The 24,350-nt window shown below is 36.0% G+C and overlaps 1 protein-coding gene across 1 annotated transcript in view; it reads right to left on the bottom strand.

The window, feature by feature from the left end:
* Positions 1–4,247: 4,247 nt before the first annotated feature.
* Positions 4,248–24,350, bottom strand: part of LOC107586035 (phospholipase D1-like) — a 31,308-nt gene continuing 11,205 nt past the window's right edge. The window contains exons 5-23 of the mRNA XM_016273252.1: positions 23,787–23,879; positions 23,258–23,410; positions 21,845–21,994; positions 21,679–21,762; positions 18,489–18,570; positions 18,078–18,188; positions 17,807–17,998; positions 17,474–17,669; positions 15,637–15,765; positions 15,360–15,478; positions 15,124–15,237; positions 14,893–15,003; positions 14,372–14,460; positions 13,407–13,520; positions 11,183–11,232; positions 9,528–9,662; positions 6,911–7,064; positions 6,709–6,826; positions 4,248–5,388 (exon numbers count right to left, since the gene is read on the bottom strand). Of these exons, the coding sequence (XP_016128738.1) occupies positions 5,164–5,388; positions 6,709–6,826; positions 6,911–7,064; positions 9,528–9,662; positions 11,183–11,232; positions 13,407–13,520; positions 14,372–14,460; positions 14,893–15,003; positions 15,124–15,237; positions 15,360–15,478; positions 15,637–15,765; positions 17,474–17,669; positions 17,807–17,998; positions 18,078–18,188; positions 18,489–18,570; positions 21,679–21,762; positions 21,845–21,994; positions 23,258–23,410; positions 23,787–23,879 (2,419 nt within the window). The 3' untranslated portion in view covers positions 4,248–5,163. The remainder of the gene's footprint in view (positions 5,389–6,708; positions 6,827–6,910; positions 7,065–9,527; positions 9,663–11,182; positions 11,233–13,406; positions 13,521–14,371; positions 14,461–14,892; positions 15,004–15,123; positions 15,238–15,359; positions 15,479–15,636; positions 15,766–17,473; positions 17,670–17,806; positions 17,999–18,077; positions 18,189–18,488; positions 18,571–21,678; positions 21,763–21,844; positions 21,995–23,257; positions 23,411–23,786; positions 23,880–24,350) is intronic.

The raw sequence follows: 24,350 nt of genomic DNA on the forward strand, positions 1-24,350 counted from the left end.
CAAAAAGACCTAGTGTAACAGATTTAAGAAAAAACTCTTTTAAGCAGGAAAAAGAGTGAACTACCAGCAGGCTGCCTGTGACAAGCCTTGGAGATTGACATATTAAATTTTTTAAAGTTACTCATAAATAATTCAAAATGCAAAAAAGAAAAGAAAGAAAAATTCAACAAGGCACAGTTGGAGGTATGCCCTGGGGTTAAGAGGTATGGTTTCTTACATAAAACTGGAATGGAGAACAGGAAAAGCTGAAATATAAGCAGACACATCTACACGCATGGGCCTGGAATGGGGTGGAGCACATGATCACCACAGAAGAAAGGATCCAGTAGTGATCAGCACGGATGTAATGATCATATGAACTTCTGAAGCTCCATCTAGAGCAATAGTTCTCATCAGTCAAAGGCCACCTACTGAGTGTCAGTACAATAAATTAGGCTAGTTATTAACCACGATAATTCATGATTCCAGAAGTTTCCAGAATTGGATGTTCTTCAATAGTTATTGAAGGATGAAAAAGTAATAGGAGTTCATTTTATTTAGGTTAGATTTAATTACATTATTTTAATGAATTAATACAAATTTATTAACTAACTGTAACTACTTTTAAAGGCACACTATGTAATTTTCGCCGCTAGAGGGCGCGTATTCAAAATAAACAAAGAGACAAAGATGTAGTCTGATGACGCGGTGACTGAGTGTGGAATCATGGGAGTTGTCGTCTTCATCCCCACAGCCGATGCAATCCGACAGGACTCGGGCAGAAATCATGTTCATGGATGAGCTAATGATTTATTAACGTAGTAGAATGAAGCAGGGTGAGGCTAAAAGCCGTCGAAGCGAAACGAGGCCGCTGAACGAGCGTGACACACGACTCGAAAGCAGCGGAGCTTTTATTATGCCACAGTCGACCGCTTCCGCTCCTTCTGGTCGTGCGTGTGTGGGGGGAAAAACAGCGCTGTTTTGTCATATTAGATACATTTGAAAGTTCTGTTATAATGCTACTCTGCGCGGAAATCGAGGGGTTATGACGTCATTGGCAGGCGACACAATGACACTATGGAAACGGTCCGTGTAACTAGATAAAATTGCTTATTTCTCTGGATTTAAACATTCTTCGAAACATTTGGGATAGTGTAAGTACACAAGTCAGCAAAATATATAACACTGTAGTGGTTCTAGTGGTTTTTGGATATTTGAATAAAAAAATCTTACATATTGTGCCTTTAGTTAATCCTGAGGACTTTTGGAAGTTTGGCTCTAGCAAAAATTGGCTTTGGTTAGCTGTTTAAAACTATCTCTTTTCAATTAAAAGATATTCAGAAACATTTTCACATATTTTATGTTCTATACAATAGATTTGAATATGGACCTGATTGGATGAGCAGCTTTTTACTGTTACGCGTCCAATGGGCCTTTTTTGAGTGACTCTTATTGTATGGTACACCAGTAGGTGGCGATAAGTGGTTGTCTTTATGAGTGATTCATTAAAGCAACAGTAAATTGTTTTTTTTTACCTTGAAATATCTATACAACGTATCTATACAACGTATGCTGTTCTGTGTCAGCTGCGTCACACGGATACGCTGTTTTCGTTCAGATCAAATCACAACAATGTAGGAAACAGATCCAGCGTGACGCAGCTGACACAGAACAGCATACACTGTTTACGTCCAGCAGATACTCTCCAAAATGGCGCTGCAGGGTGACACGGAAGAGATGAATTGTTGAATAAAGTTTCTAAAAAAATGTTTGTTTGTTTTTTAGCACAAAAATTATTATGTCCCCTGATGTCACATGGATTATTTTACAGATCTCCTTGCTACGTTTCTGGACTTGGGAACATTTCAGTTTTATTGCTGTCTATGCAGGGTCAGACAGCTCTCAGATTCCATCAAAAATATCTTAATTTGTGTTCCGAAGATGAACGAAGGTCTTATGGGTTTGGAACAAGGGTGAGTAATTAATGACAGAATTTTCATTTTTGGGTGAACTAACCCTTTATCGGACATGCGCACACGGCGGCCATTGTAAGTGCACATGAAGTGTTCCATTTGGGACAGGGCCATAGACGTATCCTTCACTGCCTTTGATATCCAACAATCCTGTGCATTCCATTCCGTGACAGCTGAGCTAAAAATAAAGATGGCGTCTTAGTTGCGGTTGAAGGGGAGTTTATGCATTTTAGTATGTTTTTGAGCAACTTTTTCCACTTTTGATGTAATTTCTTGCAAGAAATTACTATTACAGTAATTAAATGTTCACATAGTTTTCACCAAAATGTGGTATATTTTTTTCACTCTCTTAAATGTAGGGGGCTCCAAAATCGCAAAAATACAGCAAAATACATAGTTGCTTTCCATCATTCACTTAACATATTCATTTAAAACTGACTGATTCAAGAACAAAATGCCACTATGGTTGTGTTGTTAAGAGTCTGTTGTTTCTGATGTGGCTTTGTGACCAAGTAACTAGACAATATTATGCCTAAAATGCAAGTTGCTTCATATTAATTTTTCAATTCTGTTATAAAAGCAGCATCATAGTCTCGTTCTGTTCTGGTTTGAATATCACCACACTTGCTCGTGTGATTTTGCTTAATTATAAAGCTTCTTAACTAGTCAAAGCATTGTACTGCATCGCAGACTTCAGTAGCAATCCTGTATCTGTTGATATTATGAGAATAATGAGCAGTGCAAAAATGCATAACTGTTAACATATGGACTCTGAACACTTGTGAACATCAGTGCAAATTTGCCAGAGACTGCTTTTCTCATTTCAGAAGAGGACAATCTGTTTAATGAGCCATTGCACAATACCAGAGAACTACAATACACAGTAATTGAGACAGTGATCCTGTTTTCAAACGACACGTGTAGTTAGTGAGGCATGACAGCTCAGCAATTGACCAGATAGCTCTTGAAGAAACCCAATGCTCAAGGTCTGGATGGTGTTGAGTCGGTTGAAGGCTTTTAGACCATCAGCGATAAGAAGACATTAAGGTCACAGAGATAATCTATCAACTCTTTTCACTCTTGATTTCAATCCCTCCGAACAGGATTCCACTCAGAGGATGTCATTAACGTTAGCCGCTCTCTATCAGGTGTCTCGTCCAATGAGGCACATTTGGGGACGAGCCAGTGGCCAGATTTGCATTTAAATTGCTTCATAATGATTGTGTTTCAAGACTTCCAGGTTTGGGCATGGATCAGAGCCGGTTCCCCTGCGAAACGACGGCGTTAAAACTAATGTTCACGAGGATACAACTCATATTTTAAACCTCTGTCCCAGCCGTTGGTGCCTAAAGGGCATGTTTTGATTGCATTTCGGTGTTAAAATGGAAAATAAGACAACATTATAATATGATTTAAGATCAGCTATTGCAGTAAAACACCTCAAGGAAACCACTTACACAATTAAGAATTTTATTTGAAACTTATTCAGTGCAAATTTCTGAACAAATGCATTTACACAGATCGAAATGGAATCATGGCTAAAATATACCTTGTCTGTCAAATTCACATTTAATAGGCCTATAACTACAGACTACATGCTGGTTATGAAATGTGCTAGAAAAGGTGGCACAGGAGTCGTTGAACACAGGTGTTCTATTTTAACAGATTCAGAAGCTATGCTAGATATTTTGTGAACATGAAATCATTTGCTTTCTCGATGCAAATTCTTGCTAAAAACTATTAGTTTGATTTGTGCATCTTTTTCAAAGAAAGAAAGTCTTGATGATTTTAAACAAAGCAGACTATTTAGGCATTATTTTAGTGTGCCCCCTTTTGATTTGGCTATATTCAGATTTATAATGCACATTTTTACCAACTAGAAATGAGTCACAGAAATGAGATACGAGTCGCATTATGGCAGTAAAATCGGTTGCAAATTTTGAAACACTAACGTTCAAAAGTTTGGGGTCAGTAAACACATTTATGATTTTTACAAAAGAATTTATTTCAAATAAGTGCCTTATATCCTGCAAAAATGAATCAAGTTTCCACAAAAATAATAAATAGCATAGCTGTTTTCAACATTGATAAGAAATGTTTCTCGTTTCTGCACCAAATTAGCATATTAGAATGATTTCTGAAGGATCATGCGACTGAAAATGGGAGTAATGACTGATGAAAATTTAGCATTACCATAACATTAATAAATTACTGTTTAAAATATATTAAAACGGTTATAAAATTGTATATTTCACAATTTTACTGTAATTACAGTTAAATGAAGCCTTGGTGAGCATAACAGACTTCTTTAAAAGACGTTAAAAACTTACTGATCCCAAACGTTGAATGGTAGTGTATTCCCATACAGTACTTTTTATTTCAGGGGGAAAATATGGTGAAAATATCACCAAAAATAAGTAGAGTGGCAAACTGCAGAAAATAGCCTGATGATATTCAAACACCAAGGGTCAATGTGAAAATGCCAAGAAGCACTGACTCGTGAAAACCGACCTGTGCCACATTTGTGAAGAGGAAAATGTAAGATTGGACATCACACGTCGCTGCTTGGTGTTGAGAGGCAACAATTTCCTTCAGTTACTCAGCACTTTAATTCACAGACAGATTGTCTGGTCTCCCCAGAGCACTGACACTTAGACACAGGCAGCGAGGCTGGACAGTAAAAGCCTCTGCAGACTCGGTCTAAGAGCTGGTTCACCAGACAGAAAACACATATCACTGTACTCAGCCTGTCATGGATGCGCTTCCACTGGGGGCGCCGTGCTGAAGAATGGGCTGCAGTGACAAAATGATATCTGACAGGCCTTCCAATCTCCATTTTGCCCTTCACTCTATAAATGAGCCAGTTATAGCAATAAAAATCAAATCCACTTTATGTGTACATTAGAATTAAAATATTTATTTAAAAAGCCCTTCTGTTTGGAATCTCAGAGGCACGAATTTCATTAAATATATTATAGTAAAAGTACAATATGTGCTGATAATCACTTATAAAATATAATTATGTACATTTATAACATTGATCAAAGATACAAAACAATATGAAATTGTCTGACAATGGACGGACAGTTTGTCTTAATATCCGTTGCTCCTTCATATCAACTGGAGAAGTTTTGTCCACCATAGTGGTGTGTTTGTTTTTCCCCTCATGTTGGAAGCGTATTGTCGTTTTTGTGCTTCTTATTTGGTGCCATCAGGTCCAGATCTCAGTGGGCACCATGGCTTCTTTGGTGCCTACTGAGGGCATGAGGTTCTCCTCACAGAGGAACTCCAGCGGGAACTGGACCAGGAAGCCTCTAATCTTCTTCAGCAGCTCCTGAGCTTTAACAGGGTCCTCTTTATCAAGACCTGATTTGAAGTGGAAGCTCATGAGCTCCTGTTTGTTCCTTACCAGACTTGAGGGCAGACAGCGGAAAACCTGCAATGCCACCACATCAACAGTCCTCAGTTTTATTTGCCACTTACATTGTATTTGGACATTCAGAACAGATGAGAAATTAATTTTAGTATGCTATAGTATGACAATTTTTTGGCAGCTAAAGGACCTAAAGTTGAAGTATTCAAATAACTAAAACTAAATCTGAAAATAATAATAATAAAAAAAAAAAAAACAAAAGCACACAACAAAAGTACTAAAAACTTAAATATAAATTATAATAAAAAAATATATAAAAATTAGGTATAAAAGTTTAATTAAAACACTAATAAAATCTATTTTATATATATATATATATATATATATATATATAAAAAATAATATTTAAGTGCACACAAATGAAAAACTAGTGCTGTCAAACGATTAATCACGATTAATCGCATTCAAAATAAAAGTTTTATTTACATAATATATTTGTGTGTACTGTGTATATTTATTATGTATATATAAACACACACACATACAGTATATATATTGAAAATATTTACATGTATATGTTTAAATTCATATAATTGTTATTATATATAAACATAACATTTGGCTTAAATATATACATGCATGAGTGTTTATTTATATATACATAAATATACACAGTACACACCCATATACTACGTAAACAAAAACTTTTATTTTGGATGCGGTTAATCGCTATTAATCGTTTGACAGCACTACCATAAACCAATTTTGCAGTAATCTATTGTTATGCTAAGCCTAGGTTACATTTGGTATAGAAATATGCAGGTGTATTTGTCACCATTAATATTTTTTTTAATAAAATGCCTGATGATGGAAGGTTATCATGATAAAGTGAGTTGTTTTTACTCAAACCTTACACACACAAAATATTTTTTTTCTTTAAAGTCTTAATAAAATAATTATCAAAATAAATAATTAAAAAAGATATATATTTATTTTATTTTATTCTATTTTATGGAATGGACGACTTGCACCTTTAAGGAGGGAACTAAAGCTTCGTAATGGTGCGTGTGAAACATTTGGTTGTGTGGCTGATGTGTGAGAGGTATTTACTGAAATTGCCAGCCTACAATGGTGGCTCAGAATAAGAATATCTCATTCCATTAAGCCTCATTATTACTGGCCTGCCATGAGACAGCCAAACAACCAACCGAGTCTGAGAGATTCAGCGGTGATTGAGAGCAATACCTATCTGACAAATGACAGAGCAGCACCTCTAAATCATAATTCAAATGCTCCACATAATAAGAAGATGGAAAGTAGCCATCATAAATTCCATTACATGCCCAGGAGCAAGTGAACAAAGACACAAGGAATCACATGCACCTTCTCGTAGATGGTGACGTTCCGACCCGAAATGCTCATCCAGACGTCTTTGTAGAATCCGTTGCTGATGGGGTCACTGACATCAATGGTTGGATCATCAAAGGCACCAAGAATGGTTCTGGTTTATGAAAAACAAAGAGTTTCAGCTGTGACTCAGTTGTTTTGCTAACACTAGGATGCTTGGCTTTCCACCAGATCTTACTTGAAGCACTCCAGTCTGAGCTGCAGAGCAAACTTGCCAGCCTGGTACTTTTGACCATCCATCACTGATGGAGTTGTTTCTGAATCTTCAAAAATTACAGCTACCTCGCTGTCCCTTTTCCCCAGCATGCTGCGGTCGTTGATGTTGGCAGAGCCTGTAAAAGAAAGAAAGAAATTAATTAATTAAAAAGAGACAAGAAAAAGAATAAACAATAATTAGATTTTGTTTAAGGTGATATAACACTAAAGTAGTTTGAAATAAAATATAAATGCCTAGTAGCTTTAAAAGCAAAACAAGTCTGAGCTGTTTCATAGATTACAATAAATAAATAAAAAAACTAAAAGGAAACACACTGGTCATGACTCCCTTAATCTAAAATATCAAGACAAATAATAATCAGAGACAACAAAAGATTTTTTTTTATACTCTGCGATTCAATTTTATTAATTGTTTTATAAGTGATTGGATCTCAAGGCATTTAATTCAATAGCACACAAATCTTCCACCTACAGAATCCGAGATAACTCAATTTCAGTGTGCGGCTAAATGTTCCCGTCAGATCTATGGCTTTCTTCATTTGATTTCTTGTATCTTTCGCAGAAATCTAAAGCTTTATCTGAAATGACACTCGCTTATCTTTTATGAGTTTCTTCCGCTCCTCGTACAAAGTATTATTTGAACTTTTTTTTTTTTTTTTTGCAGGTACGTCTGTTATACTTCTTTCAGAAAACAGAGACATGAAGATAGGTTTTAGCTTTAGCTGCAGAGTAAATGTCAATACTGCACATCTGGTAGTGCAGTCATGTGTAAACTACACAGACAGACCACAACATTTTCCTCATTAAAAATCACATAAATTGGATGCAAAAGTCTGTTGACGTCAATCTAAATATACTATTTTAGGGAAATGAGTGGGCAAATGTGAAAACCAGCTATTTATTTGCCAGGTCAATGATTATGTGTGGCCTCACCGTCTATCCTTCAAAATTACCACAGTCCTCCACAAGGGGGAGTATAAAGCTCTAGACAAAAAGAAATTATGTGCAGTGAGTTGCTTAATTACAGAGAAAATCAGGCATGGGAATGTAACATTGTTAACTCACCAATAATGACAGTGTTGTCATCAGCAATGAGCAGCTTGCTATGAACATAGATGAGCTCAGTCACCAGTCTGCCTTCCAGCTCCGCATGAGTCCTCAGACCACAAATAGAGATGTAGTTCATCCATTGGTCATCCACTGTGGAGAGAATGGGGTGAAAAACAGAATGAACACCAATACCCGAGAAAAAATAAAAGGTGTCTCTTGCCATTTAGACCATTTTAGAAAGACAGAATGTTACCTGAGGGTTTGACAAACTTTTTGTTTCACAAAGCAAAACAAATAGTGAGTTTGACACACTATTTAACCTTGAGATTAAGTTATTAATATTTAATATTTCAATAATTCAACAACACATTTGCATGTTCACGGTTCTCTGATTAATTGTCACATGACATGCACTGTAAAAATGTTCACTTACTTCAACTTAAAACTTAAATTCAGTTGCTGCTCGCAATTTTTAAGTATACCCAAATTGGCTGTAAAAGTCATTTCAACTTAAATTATACAAAAGATTTTTTTTTATACTCTGCGATTCAATTTTATTAATTGTTTTATAAGTGATTGGATCTCAAGGCATTTAATTCAATAGCACACAAATCTTCCACCTACAGAATCCGAGATAACTCAATTTCAGTGTGCGGCTAAATGTTCCCGTCAGATCTATGGCTTTCTTCATTTGATTTCTTGTATCTTTCGCAGAAATCTAAAGCTTTATCTGAAATGACACTCGCTTATCTTTTATGAGTTTGAGTTGAGAAAGTATTATTTGAACTTTTTTTTTTTTTTTTGCAGGTACGTCTGTTATACTTCTTTCAGAAAACAGAGACATGAAGATAGGTTTTAGCTTTAGCTGCAGAGCAAATGTCAATACTGCACATCTGGTAGTGCAGTCATGTGTAAACTACAGACAGACCACAACATTTTCCTCATTAAAAATCACATAAATTGGATGCAAAAGTCTGTTGACGTCAATCTAAATATACTATTTTAGGGAAATGAGTGGGCAAATGTGAAAACCAGCTATTTATTTGCCAGGTCAATGATTATGTGTGGCCTCACCGTCTATCCTTCAAAATTACCAATTATTTGAACTTTTTTTTTTTTTTTTTGCAGGTACGTCTGTTATACTTCTTTCAGAAAACAGAGACATGAAGATAGGTTTTAGCTTTAGCTGCAGAGTAAATGTCAATACTGCACATCTGGTAGTGCAGTCATGTGTAAACTACACAGACAGACCACAACATTTTCCTCATTAAAAATCACATAAATTGGATGCAAAAGTCTGTTGACGTCAATCTAAATATACTATTTTAGGGAAATGAGTGGGCAAATGTGAAAACCAGCTATTTATTTGCCAGGTCAATGATTATGTGTGGCCTCACCGTCTATCCTTCAAAATTACCACAGTCCTCCACAAGGGGGAGTATAAAGCTCTAGACAAAAAGAAATTATGTGCAGTGAGTTGCTTAATTACAGAGAAAATCAGGCATGGGAATGTAACATTGTTAACTCACCAATAATGACAGTGTTGTCATCAGCAATGAGCAGCTTGCTATGAACATAGATGAGCTCAGTCACCAGTCTGCCTTCCAGCTCCGCATGAGTCCTCAGACCACAAATAGAGATGTAGTTCATCCATTGGTCATCCACTGTGGAGAGAATGGGGTGAAAAACAGAATGAACACCAATACCCGAGAAAAAATAAAAGGTGTCTCTTGCCATTTAGACCATTTTAGAAAGACAGAATGTTACCTGAGGGTTTGACAAACTTTTTGTTTCACAAAGCAAAACAAATAGTGAGTTTGACACACTATTTAACCTTGAGATTAAGTTATTAATATTTAATATTTCAATAATTCAACAACACATTTGCATGTTCACGGTTCTCTGATTAATTGTCACATGACATGCACTGTAAAAATGTTCACTTACTTCAACTTAAAACTTAAATTCAGTTGCTGCTCGCAATTTTTAAGTATACCCAAATTGGCTGTAAAAGTCATTTCAACTTAAATTATAAATGGGCTTGTGTTGAAATTGTGTTGGAATATCATATAACTTAAAAAATGTTGAAAATGGTCAATTAAAGTACATTGACGTAATGAGAGTGTGTTACCATTGAAATTATTTTTACAGTGTGCATGTCACTAAATAAAATTTCATTTTTTAAGTACATTTTGTTTTGATTTTAAATGTTAAATTATGTATTTCAATTTTCATTTTTAAGATTTCATTCATTATCTTTTCAGTAACTCACAAACCCTCATATGTATGTTTACTATTATCATCACTTCATCATCTCCCAATAAAAATCTTTAAACTTCCTATATTATAAACAATTTTAAATAATTGTATTTTCTTTCTCTCTGTATTCAGCCACTTGTTCTTGTTCTATAATGTTGCATTTTTGTTTAAGTTTTGCAAATAAATTAACTAAGAAAGAGAAAGAGAGAAAGAGAAAGAGAAAGAGAGAAAGAAAGAAAGAAAGAAAGAAAGAAAGAAAGAAAGAAAGAAAGAAAGAAAGAAAGAAAGAAAGAAAGAAAGAAAGAAAGAAAGAAAGAAAGAAAGAAAGAAAGAAAGAAAGAAAGAAAGAAAGAAAGCATTTTAAATAATTGTATTTTCTTTCTCTCTGTATTCAGCCACTTGTTCTTGTTCTATAATGTTGCATTTTTGTTTAAGTTTTGCAAATAAATTAACTAAGAAAGAAAGAGAAAGAGAGAAAGAGAAAGAGAGAAAGAGAAAGAAAGAAAGAAAGAAAGAAAGAAAGAAAACAATGAAGGCCAACACTAAACGGGTTGGGTGTTCTTCCACTATAAATCCTTCATAAGTCAGTGTAAATTTACAAGTTAAGTGCAACAGCTTCATAAATTTCACCTCAACCCATTATTGGTGCAAGGACACAATCAATTACAAGAAGTTCTACTGGTGTCATCCACTGTATGTAACTATTTAGCACATTTTGAAACTCATTTACATTTTGAAAATTGTGTTCGCTTGTCTTATATGTTGCAATGTTGTGGTAAACCACAGAAGAGAACTGATTACCACCACAGAGTCAGGTTCACATTAAATTATGTCACAATCACGTCAGCTTACCGTTCCATCCCCAACATCTGACACGTACAGAGAGAGAAAGAGAAAGAAGAGGGATGGGAACACTCAGACTTACTTTCTTTCTTCAGCTGAGCGATTATGGAGTACTCTCCTCTGTTCATGGTCCTACAAAAGCAGACATTCAGGCCATGATTACATGTGTTTTCAAACGCAATCGCAGAGTTATGACAGCTCATTGGGTTCTCTCAATAACTTAACTCATTATTATTCTCTAGGTTACCACTGTATCTACCAAAAGCAAGCTTATAAACCACTAAACCTGTCTTGCCATGTAAAATGTGTCAGGGAGCTGCAGAAAAGGACATTTACTGGCAAAAAACCCCAATAAATGAATAAATAAACCTTGCAGCAGTTTTCCATGTTTACTGTGACACTGAAGCACTGCTTATTTCCATTTATTTTCCAGACGAGTGAAACAAGCATTTAACACTTGGCTGTGCCTCTTACGTGTGTAATGGAATGAATTGGTAAGCTGGCATTGGAAAACAAAGGCGCACTGTCTAACACGGGTCATTATCCTCACATCAGCGACATTTACAATTTTCTTTGACAAATTCCTGCTTTCATCCAAATGATATGCACAGAGCATGATCGGAAGGTTCTCGTGGAGATGATGATCATGCCTTTCTGATCGTGAGTTGAAAGAAGCTGTTTAGCGTGTTGTCAGACTCATTAAAGCTTAATCAGGGGAGGAGAGGAGAGAATGTGCCCGAGTTCACTAAAGAGGAAGCACTAACTGCGTCACTGGGAAACCAACTACTGCTGTGAACTCATGAATGACACTGCAGAAACAGAAACAGCCGTGACATGCTTGGATTTCAACTTGAAAACAACACCGACCACATTTACCTGTTTAAATGTTAATAAATGTTCCTGGACTGTGAATGATTTCTCAGTAAATGCTACTAAGAAAGAAAACAAGCCAATGTAATGCAAGAGCATCGTCGTTCACTGAAACTATATTTTCTGCAAATCAAAAAAATAATGTTAGGCAAATTAATTATAGTATAACATATTCCACATCGACATGGCCCAAACAAATTATCATGAAAGCAATCAAGTTCTCCCATAAAGTACATTACCTTTTTCTTTCTTTTATTTATTTTTGTCTTCAACTATAAAAAAACTACACAATGTAAGTTTTTTTTAATGTTCCTAAAAGTTTTTTGAAGTTTCTTATGCTCACCAAGGCTGCATTTATTTGATCAACAATACCGTCAAAAACAGTAAGATTGTGAAATATACATTTCAAATAACTTTTCAATTTGAATATATTTTAAAATGTAATTAATTCCTCTGTTGGCAAAGCTGAATTTGCAGCATCTTTACTGCAGTCTTCAGTGTCACGTGACCCTTTCGAAATCATTCTAATATGCTGATTTGCTGCCCAAGTAACATTGCTTATTATCATCATCATCAATGTTAGATCTGTGATATTTTTTTCCCTAAGATTTTTTGATGAATAGAAATGTCAAAAGTATAGCATTTATTTGAAACTGAACTTTTTGAGTCATTATAGTCTTACTGTAACTGTTGATGTCACGGACTAAATTGCACTGAAAATATCGCAGTCTTTTCAAACCTTTGCAGAAAAACACCACTTGAAGTCTACCTTCAAAAGTGGCTTTAAATATTAAATATTTAAATACGATAACACCCAACACCCAGACTTTTGTAACTGACATCAGACAGATCAGATGAATGGACAAGATAAGATTTCATGTGCTTTTTTTCGCCCTTTCCATATTTTTATGCTGTTGTCTGCAACGTTCCTAAGTGTTCAAATTTTGAGACTGCCCTCAGAAAAAAAAATCATCATTAATAGTAAAACATATATTGCTAAAGTCTCATGCATGGCAAACTTATGCAGGTTTGCACCATTACCATCACAACCAATGAGGACTTGCTAGCAAAAGCGAATGCAGGTTGTACAGCCAAAAAAACGATTAGATCTGGGCAGATTTTTTTGAACAGTCAATCTGATTTTACAATAATAAATAATCCCCTGCAGTGAAAACAAATTAATCTCTGCATGAAATGAGCTATTTAATTAAACATGCCTCACCCGGTCTAAAATTAACTACTTTTTTACTTTTTATACTGCAAAATAATAATAATAATAATAAAAAAATTATTCATTTGGGATCACAATCTCATTCTATTTTTTTGAGTGCCAAACTCTGTATGTGAGACTCAGGTGGTCTGATTTGTACTGTCTGACCTGAGCTTCCCTTTTATTTTGCTCAAAGACACGTGTACAGCAACGGATTCATTCCTACCTGTAGTTGAAATGCATAACAGCCTGGAGTGCATTTCCTCCTCCTGTGGAAATGTCTCCCTCGAATCCAGGCAGCAGGGGAGTCACCACATACACACGGAATGGCTTCTTCTCTCTGTGACACATTACAGCAAACATCAATCCGATAAATCCATGTAAATACGCACATGCTTATTCTTAAATCAAATATCCTCACTTCCATTACAATTAAATGGCAAAACATCCTTTCCAACCCATTTCTCTTTAGTGGCATTTCCTTTTGTCTCATTCTGTGTGCTGCCTCCATGATTATAAAGCCATTACGAATGGCTCTTCTCCCAGAGAGCTCTTTAAGCACATGCCAGCATTGTTACAGCACAAACAACAGTGCAGTATTTCAGTATTGGGGGCAATGCCTGGAATAACTAAATGAAGAGTGACACGTCCACAGCCCATGTCTGGCTCACATCAGTGCCATGGCAGGTGCTGGCTTCTCATTAGCCATCAGTGTGAGCTAAAGACAGGCCTGTCTCTGCAGCTGAGCCTGTGTGTATGACAGCAGCAGAGAGAGACTTGGGTCTCCTGTAAATCACATACTTCACAAGGAACTGCAGGACTGCATTAGTATGGGAGAAGGTGGTAAATTACTGTTGATTTTATTAAAGAAGCGAAGCTCTACTAATATGTTTGGGTGATATGGATATATACAGAAAGGATGGGATTGTTTGCATGTGTTGAAATGCATGCACAGGGGTGTCATATTATTTTTGAGGGAGTAAGATGAGACTTGAGCAAAGGATTAAAAAAAAAATTATACATGATAATCCGGTTATACTGTACAAATTGTGTTAAACATGTTACGGGGCAAAATTCCAAACAATTCTAACAATTTAAAGCTGATAATAAAATAAAATAAAAAAATAAAACGGTCCAATTAATGGCAATGATCAGCAATCAGTGTTAATGCATTAGGATTCTCTCACTTACTTGTGAGCTCTGATAATTCGCTCAATAATGGCGTCGCCAATCTTGTTGTAAACATGTTTGTTATCGGCACAGCTGATGAAGAACTGGTTCTGAAACAAAACAATGAAACAAGAACAATCAGTTTAGTTCTTCAGGTATGTTACAGAGGTGAACACGTTTTACTTCTGATAGGCTACAGTACATTTCCACAGAAAAATATGGTTATTTAAGTTCTCGTATTACTATAAGTTCTCTTCAAATACATTTCCAATTGTATAGATTTTATTTGTTTGTTTTTACTTTGTGAACATCCAAGTCATGGTTCTTCTAGAATTTCCACTGAATCATTCTTGGCATCTCCCCTGATATGCTCTGATAACCACAGCTGCATGTCATTTATCAATAATATGAAGCAACTGAAATGTCAACGGTGTTTTATAACTTATTACACATTTCGCATCTGAACTACTAAATAGCTGTCAGCACATTTGAATCATATCACTGAACGCTGACAGACAAAGTAAAAGTGGGGGATTGTGTACCTCAATGTAGATGAAGTGCTTGCTCTTGGCAATGACCTGAATATAGGCATTATGAATGGACTCCTCATGGTGCTTGATTCCCGCCGACCAGTCTGCAGCTGACCGCAGAACCTGAGAGACCATTTACATTTATAGCCATTTTTATAGGCATTTATGGCGAAGTTACTTAGTGTGCATGCAAGGTATCCATTTATCTAACAGTTACAGCTACAGCCATTAATGCGTTCTCACCTGGACTTTGGTTTGGACACAGTCTGGCACTTCGTACTTTAGATCAATGGCAGTGCTGTGAGATTTGGGTAGGAGAAATGGGTAGGAGAGTGATCTGTACTTTGGCTTCATTATCTAAAGGAGAAAAAAAAATGTTAATAATGCTTCTTAAAAATGTCACAGCTTAAGGTAAAATTCAAGAAACACACAGAAGAAAATTCAAAAGCTTGTCAAACATAAGTTTAAAATGTTCTCACCTTGGTGAAGTTCCAGCGCTGTATAAAATGCCTGGCCACATCTCTGGCTGCTTTCCCATGCACCACTGAGGAGATGTCATGCCAGGGCATTCTGGGGGTTGTGTACCTGTCAATAAAATCTATAGTCGAGCACATTGTTAAAAAGGAGGATAGTAAACATCTGAAATGCATCGAAAAGACTGCGTTTAATAACACAATTAACCTTGGACTACCTGGATTAATGATCATTGAAATGAAGAAAACAAAAAGCGGCCAGGCAGTAAAACGTGTGGCTCACCATCAAAAGGCTTGTCCAGCCGAACCCAGTCTTTGTAGACAAAGTTGCAGTAGTCTTTGCCGTGCCAAAAGCGTGTGTTTCCCATCAGCTCTCCCCCTCCGGTCTGAAGACTGTGCATTGAGCCACTCTCTGAACACACAAGACATACAAAACAGCTATATAACTCGAAAGATCTTTTAAAATAAATTGACTTGTGAGTTACTTTCAAATCTACTAATTCTTTTTTCATGAAAGGTGTAACCACAAGCATACTATAGACAAATACACACAATATGTAAAATAATAAAGGCTACATAGAATAGAATATATATGATTACACGTTCAAAAGTGCATGATGAATGATTAAATTGTTTATATATATATATATATATCTGGATTACATAATCATATTCCAAAAAATTAAAGTACCTGTAATTAGATTAAATGACATTTTAAAATACTCGTTATCAGATTACAGTTACTTTCCTTTCTAAAATGCCTACATGACATGCAGGTAAACAAATTGAATTGAATTTCTAATAAGTGTTTCGTTTTGATTGATGATATTTTAAAATGCTTTATTTTAATTTGACATTTTTATGACTAAATTAACTCACAAACCCCCTGCAGTTCCTTCACAAACCCCAGTTTGGGAAACCCTGACATAATGTTATGCTTAAGACTGACTGACATTGACAAGTAACAGTAAATGGGGCAAAAAGGTAAAAAATTCTCTAATCCAGATAGTCTATAACTGAATTTCAGTATTTTGTGATAACTGGATTAAGAAAATTGTAAACTGGGTGAAGTGAAAAAAATATATAATTAAAAATGATATATACAGTACTGTGCAAAAGTCCATTTTCACAACAACAACAACAAAAAGTTTTAAGCCAGTTATTTCTATCTTTTGCTGTAGTGTGTCAGCAGGAAATAACAATTTGCATTTCCAAATATTTCATTTGACACTAATTGTAATAAACCAGTGATTTTTATATGCACAAGGACAGAGCTGAGTAGTAACTGATTACATGTAATCTGGATTACATAATCATATTCCAAAAAATTTAAGTACCTGTAATTAGATTAAATGACATTTTAAAATACTCGTTATCAGATTACAGTTACTTTTTTATTGATTACATATATTTTCCTTTCTAAAATTCCTACATGACATGCAGGTAAACAAATTGAATTGAATTTCTAATAAGTGTTTCGTTTTGATTGATGATATTTTAAAATGCTTTATTTTAATTTGACATTTTTATGACTAAATTAACTCACAATCCCCCTGCAGTTCCTTCACAAACCCCAGTTTGGGAAACCCTGACATAATGTTATGCTTAATTCACTTTATGTTGTTAATAACATCTAATGGAATATATTTTATTTGCATTTTAATATCAAAATTGTACAATATCATCCCATTTAAATTAATGTGACAGAAGTTAATTGATCATTAAAATCTATTTTCAAAGCAATTTTTAATTTTTTTAATTCAAATCTGTCATTTGTAATTTACAGGTGAAACAAGCGGGTTGCCAAAAAAATTTGGGATGTGGATCTGAACACCTATAAGCAAAAAAAATGACAGTCCAGTCCAATCCAATCCCATATACAGTATTATAACTATTGTAAATTGAAAAAAAATGTGACCAGTACTTGGAAGAAAGTTAGACGACATGAGGGAGTGTAAACAATGACACTGTTAATTTGTCAGTGAACTATCCCTTTAAGAATCCTTTTTTTAGTTGTTAAGGTTAAAGAGGAATTAGTCATCAGCAGACTGTCATAAATAAACCAAACACAAATTGTATTGTGGAATCAATTTCAGTTGGGTCAGGAAAGAGTCTCTTACTGGTTGTGCTGTCGATGCTACTGATGCTGTCAGCATGATGAAGGCCTCGTTGGATGTGATGGTACAGACTGAAACGTGTTTTGCGAGTGCGGCCAATGCCTTTTAGTTTGGGCAGGTCCACTGAGTCACCAGTCATCGACCGGCTGCTGTTTCCACTGGTGGACACTTTTTTCCTGGGTGTGGATGAATCCAGTCCCTGAGTCCCAAAACAGACATAATTCCACTTCATTATAACTGGCAGAAACATGAAATCCCAGTCTATAATTGCAAACTTCAAAGCCAAATGGTGCATCATCCATGGGTGTGGCACAATTAATGTAGTATGTCTCGAACCTGCTCCATGGCCTGAGCGACAGAGCGTGTTACACTTCCCACGTCTGTCAGTCGGTGCTCACTGTCATCCCAGCGGCCATACGCAAGGTCAATTCCCCCAACGAAAGCAACTGATTGGTCGATGACTACAATCTTCTCGTGATGTGCCCATAAGTAGACAGAAGAAGACACGTGATCAGGGTGCCTCATCACCTGTTAAGAGAGAGGAACAGTTACAATCGCATAAGACGTCACATAAGATGCAAAAGCACGTCAATCACACATAGCTTACCTTAATATTTGGGTGAAGATGAATTAATGTTCTTTTGCTGTATTCACTGTTGATGCCAAGTGCCAACTCCAATTCCTTATACAGCATAACAAAGATCCTCACTCCTTGTTGCTAAAATAAACAAGTAAATACATACATACATAACTTAAATAAGTAAATAAAATCAGTAAATAAGTTAATAATTAAGTGAAAAACAAGCAAATAAGCAAATTAAAGTAAACATAGTAACTACATACTGCAAGTAAATCAGTAACTAAAATAAGTAAAACAATAGATTTAAAATTAGTAAATTAAATAAATAACCTTACTTTGAACCTGAATATGTGTCTGTATATCCCACTTAATATTCATGTTAAATTATAAGCATGGCACCAGGGACAAATGCACTTGAATAACATTCAGGGGACTTACAGCCTTGCGCTTCAAAATGCAGTCGAGCCTCCAGCGATTGCCTTCCACTACAGGCCTCTTCAGGAAGATCTCAGGGCTCAGCCTGCACATTACAAATACAATCATATAGCAGATACAGCATACCACAAGCACACCGATTAAATTAAAATGGACAACTTAATTTCTTGATACACATCCTGGTCTTACTGTGAACATTATTATAAATTGAAAAAAAAAACCTTATACGTTAGACTATCCGGGACTTGTCATAACACTTATATATTGTTGCTCTTTTGCTGTTTTGATTGCTTCTACAGTGCGTGCATAATTATTAGGAGACTCCAGGTAGGTTGCAGTTTTGGAAAATGGTGGCACTGGAGACTAAAGGATTCCTGATGGTTTCACACCTAATTCTTTGTGTCTTTCTTCTCCACCTGTTTTTTTCTGACCGTGCAAATTGCAAATTCTAATATTGCATCCTTCTCATGGGCATTCAATAATTTTTGACTTTCAGTCGGAGTTAAATCTCTTTTTTGGCTCATTTTATCTGTAAAGGAAAACCTGCTTAATAATTATGCACACCTGAATATAAGGAGTTTTTCACTTCCAGCCTTCATGGACAATTATATAATCCCTTATAAATGATTAAATACAAATTTAATAGTAGTTATTAAGATCGACGTGGCTTGGAATTGGTAAAATGTGCTTGGGGGAAAAAAAAGAATATTAACTTGCCTAATAATTATGCACGCACTGTACTGTAAGTCGCTTTGGATAAAAGCATCTGCTAAATGATTAAATGTAAGTAAATAAATAGATTAAAAAAAAAAATTAATAAAAGTGAAATAATATTTTATCTATATTATCTGCCGTTTAAGTTTCAACCAGTAGGCATGAAGTGTAGGAAAGGAATTCAGATATGACATTTTGATTCTAAATGCCATTAAAAAGGCTTTCATGTGGGTTTACATGAAATGAATGTTTGATATTTCATATTCTACACGTACAACTACATCAAAAATACATTAATGTATGCAGTGATTGCTCATATAACCACCCACTCTCTCACACACTGAGGATCTATTCGAGGGGAGATATTTCTGAAATAAGGAGGGCTAAAACTCAACACCTGTGAAGTGAGAGATACTGGTCTTGCTGTATAACATACACCTCCCACTCTGAGCCCCTGATCCACTGCACGACCGCAACTCCACTACAGCGCATTACCAAACAATGAGAAACGAACACAAAAGAACATTTCATATCAGATTAAAGAGTAAATTTTTTCATTTAAATAAGATCATACTAAAATCCGGCCTTGCTTTAAGTCGATGTTTGACAGATGTGTAGCTCTTTCTTGTACTACCAGTAGGTTTTGTTGTGCATCCCCACTTCACACCAAACGGAAACTTAACCGCTATACTTTACCATTTAAAACTTATAGAAAGAACTAGTTCAAAGTACTTAAAAGTAGTTAGTAGATAAAGTGATTTTTTTTTTCCTTTGATCATGTTTTGTCTCACTTAAATGATGTCATGTCATCTCTGCTTTTTCTTTTCACAGCTGGGGCCCGTTCTTCGTATGTCGCTAACTCAGTTAGCTGGATTTGATTGTTGATGATTTGGCATGATCTTGGATTGTTTGGTTCCTCGAAGCTCATCCTGGAGTTGCTGTCATAGCAACAGGTCCGTAAGCTTAAACCTGCTCGGGAGCATGCTTATTTGGGATGGATGGATGGATGGATGGATGGATGGAGGGAGGGATGGATGGATGGATGGATGGATGGATGGATGGATGGAGGGATGGATGGATGGATGGATGGATGGATGGATGGATGGATGGATGGATGGATGGATGGATGGATGGATGGATGGATGGATGGATGGATGGATGGATGGATGGATGGATGGATGGATGGATGGATGGATGGATGGATGGATGGATGGATGGATGGATGGATGGATGGATGGATGGATGGAGGGAGGGAGGGAGGGAGGGATGGATTTATATAGCGCTTTATTGTGTATTGTTGTACACCCAAAGCGCTTTTACAATCATATGGGGGGTCTCTCCTCAACCACCACCAGTGTGCAGCATCCACTTGGATGATATTGCATCTTCTTAAGCAGAATTGATACTTAAAATCTGTCCGCTACTTTATTACAAGAGTACCCTACTAATCCAGGGACAATAATTTTAAATAATAATAATCATTTAAAAATTAATTTAAAGATAATATAATAATGTTGTGTAGTCTTTAATAGGCTACTATAGACACAACCAGTTTTACTCACTGAAAGATTTATTCGTCATAAAATTATTACTTCATAATTGTATTCGAGTCTTACACACATGCTATACAGAGATATATATGTATCTATATGTAGAGTCGTGCATTAATTTGAGTGATGACAGCTGAGTGGCTTGATGGAGCTCAGGAGATGCAGATAACATGATCTTGACCCTTAAGAAACTTTAAATAATGCTGTCACGTAACAAATCTGTTCAAATATAAAATTAAATTAATTGCTAATTGGTACATTGAAATAAAAATTTAAAGCCTGTACAAATATTAGAAATCGTGAATGTAAATAATTGGGAATAATGTAAAGAATTAAAATAAAATAAAAACAGTGCACATTTCATTTATCTATTATAAAATGTATGTAGTTTTGTTCGCTTGGCTGTTTCCTTATAAAAGTCCAGAAATTGGTCAAGTTTTTCGTCAGGTGTCTTTTTTAATTATATGATGTCATTACGTTGCTGTCTTGCCGCCAGCCAATAGCTGGATTGTTGATCGTGGTTTCGAGTATCGATACATAGCCCCTTTTAAACCAACCCATGAACCATCAATTATCTCAGATAACTCAATCCAGCCATACTAATCATCAACAACAGCTGCGTTCGAAGACCCGAATTAGCCAGATTCTGATTAGCGCGATGATATAATCTTGGATGTGACATTTCATCTCGGATGTAATAAGCGACGTACGAAGAACGGGCCCCTGATATACATACATGCACTATTTATAGGTTGATTTCCCAGAAAAATGTAAACACTGTGGAGCTATCAAAACATTGCTCTGTTTGTAGAAGCAATCTGTCCAGTCTGTGATAGCAACATTGGCTCAAGCAATAGTGTGAGCTGGGCTGAGACTGTTTGTCTGTCTGAACATGTTTTCTTGTAGGAGGGTAAACAGTGAGCACATACCACCAGTCCGTGATGAAGATCTCCTCTTTGGCATCCTCCAGAGCATTTGCGACATCCTCCATGTAGGTTTTGCCATTCACATACCTGAACATTAATTTTTTAGTTGTCAGATATTACAGAGTAGAAGATCTCTTAGATTAAACAAGAAGACCACCATTAAATATACCATTTAGAGGGTATGTTCTCCTCCTCTCTGGCGAATGATCCAAAGCGATGTGCCCTTAAAAAGGCCTTGCCATGTTTCCGGACAAAGCTTTCAATGGCCTGACCCCACCACCGTGCATGTCTATAACTAGTGAATTTCAGCACTAGTTTCCTGCACAAGACATAAAAAGAAATTGTCTACAAACCGAGAGAGAGACATTTATAAGTGACAATACGCTCGAAGGAATAGCTTACTGAAAAATTAAATTCTGCTGAAAATGTATTCACCTTCAGGCCATCCAAGATGTAGAGTTTGTTTGTTCATCAAAAGAGATACTGAGAAGTGCACCATTATATCACTTGCTCACCAATGGATCCTTTGCAGTGAATGGGTGCCGAATGAGAGTTCGAACAACTGATAAAAGCACCTTTATATCTGACAAGTAATCTAGTCCAACAATTAAAGTCTTGGGAAGCACAAAGCTTGCAAGAAACCAATCCAACATTAACTAAGGGTTGTTTTAACTTTAAACTGCTGCTTCTGGCCAAATTACAAGTCTATAATCCCTAATAAGGCTCCTCCATTGAAAATGCCCATCCCTGTTCTTTCACATAAAAATCCACCAGCAGATTTGTTTAAAGCTGTTTTGGACTGTTTCCCCTTGTAAATGGTGCTTGATTTGTGCATATTTCTCCCCTGATTCAGTCAAGATGACCGTTTCACTGTAGAAATCAATATTATGGAGAGAGGATGCGTATATTAGATGGACACAAAGGTTTGACATGCCTTAAAGGGTTAGTTCACCCAAAAATGAAAATTAGCCCACAAATTATTCACCCTCAAGTCATCCTAGGTGTATATGACTTTCTTCTTTCAGATGAATCCAGTTGGAGTTATATTAAAAATTGTTTTTTATCTTTCAAACGGTTTAATGCCACTCACTTTTTTTTAATGGATGGGCACTTTTTATTTAACTTCTTTTGGACTGATGCATGCAACACCCGCTGAGTGGCATTAAACCATTTGAAAGATCAAAGACCATTTTTAATATAACTCCGACTGGATTCGTCTGAAAGAAGAAAGTCATATACACCTAGAATGACTTGAGAGTGAGTAATTTGTGGGCTAATTTTCATTTTTGGTTGAACTAACCCTTTAATGATGTTTTTTTTTCTTTTTTTCTTACAAACATACAGCTTTTCACTTCACAAGACATTAATTAATGTACTGGAGTCATGTGGATTATTGTGATGTTTTTATCAGCTGTTAGACTCACATTCTGACGGCACCCATTCACTGCAGATGATCTATTGGTGGAGGATCAAAAGTTGTGTAATTTCTCCAAATCTGTTCCAAAGAAGAAACTGATCTACATCTTGTAAATTTTCAGCGATTTTAAATTTTTTGGTTACCAATATATTTTAGCGAACACACCTGGACAAGTTCTCTATCCTCACTCCATGCTTGGTCTCTGTGTATTTGGAGTCCATTTTGATACTGAACTCATTGTCCACCAGCAGGACAAATGAAATGGCACCTGTGTCTGGCTTCATGTACAGCAGAAAAGAGTCCTTCACAATAAGCCACCTAAACAAAGAGCACAAAAGACTTCATCATTAGACTCCATCACAACCATGAGGTCAAAGTATGCTTTTCTAAAGCGTTATTATACAGACAGCAGTGAAAGGCAGTGATAGTGTCGGTTTAACCAGAGAATGAAAGTAGCACGATATCAGTGGAGCAGAGATAAACAGCTCGCTAGACTCAAAGAAACTGTACGGTGTGTGTGCATGGCTGTCCGCTCTATCTGAACTGTGCATTTTCACAGATAACACTGCTTTAAAGAGTCAAATGTTAAAGCTCAAAGTGAAGAGCACAGCCTCACTGCATGAATGCATTTAATCAGCTTTTGTGGTTTACTTGAGGAATTGGGCAATAGATTTTGTGTTTTATGAATAATTACCTCTTGGACCAGCGGTAGCAGACTTCATTGTGGCCACAGCAGTTCATGCCTGGGATACGGTGACCTCCTGACCTTTTATAAACGATGCCTTCTCTGAAAGATACAGGTTTGTATGAGCAAAAGTGAATCTCATGAAGCCCATTAAAACATGTCTGTGTCATATGTCAGATAAGAAATGAGATAATAGATTATAAAGTATGTTGCGTAAAATTAAGCACATTTTTAGGACCATGACATTTATTCCATCATAACATTTTCACGACAAACATATCCCCTCCCAATTTTCCATGACCTTTAGGGTATTTATACGTTATGGGAGTATTTGTCATACTGAATTCAAACAAAATTGCATCACAGTACATTTTTAATGATATATAGTTGTAGGATCTATGTCTCACAACAGACCCACCTACATGATGGAGACACACAGCAAACCCTCACATTCCATTGAGACAAATCGAATAACTCCTATCCAACAGATGCAGTCGTAAAACTCATGCAGGGTCAGTGAAAGGGATACCTCATGTCCATTGGACACATAAATTGCTAAAATCCGATCAACAA

Source organism: Sinocyclocheilus grahami, unplaced genomic scaffold (assembly GCF_001515645.1).
Source record: "Sinocyclocheilus grahami isolate Dianchi unplaced genomic scaffold, SAMN03320097.WGS_v1.1 scaffold5.1, whole genome shotgun sequence".
Taxonomy (NCBI): domain Eukaryota; kingdom Metazoa; phylum Chordata; class Actinopteri; order Cypriniformes; family Cyprinidae; genus Sinocyclocheilus; species Sinocyclocheilus grahami.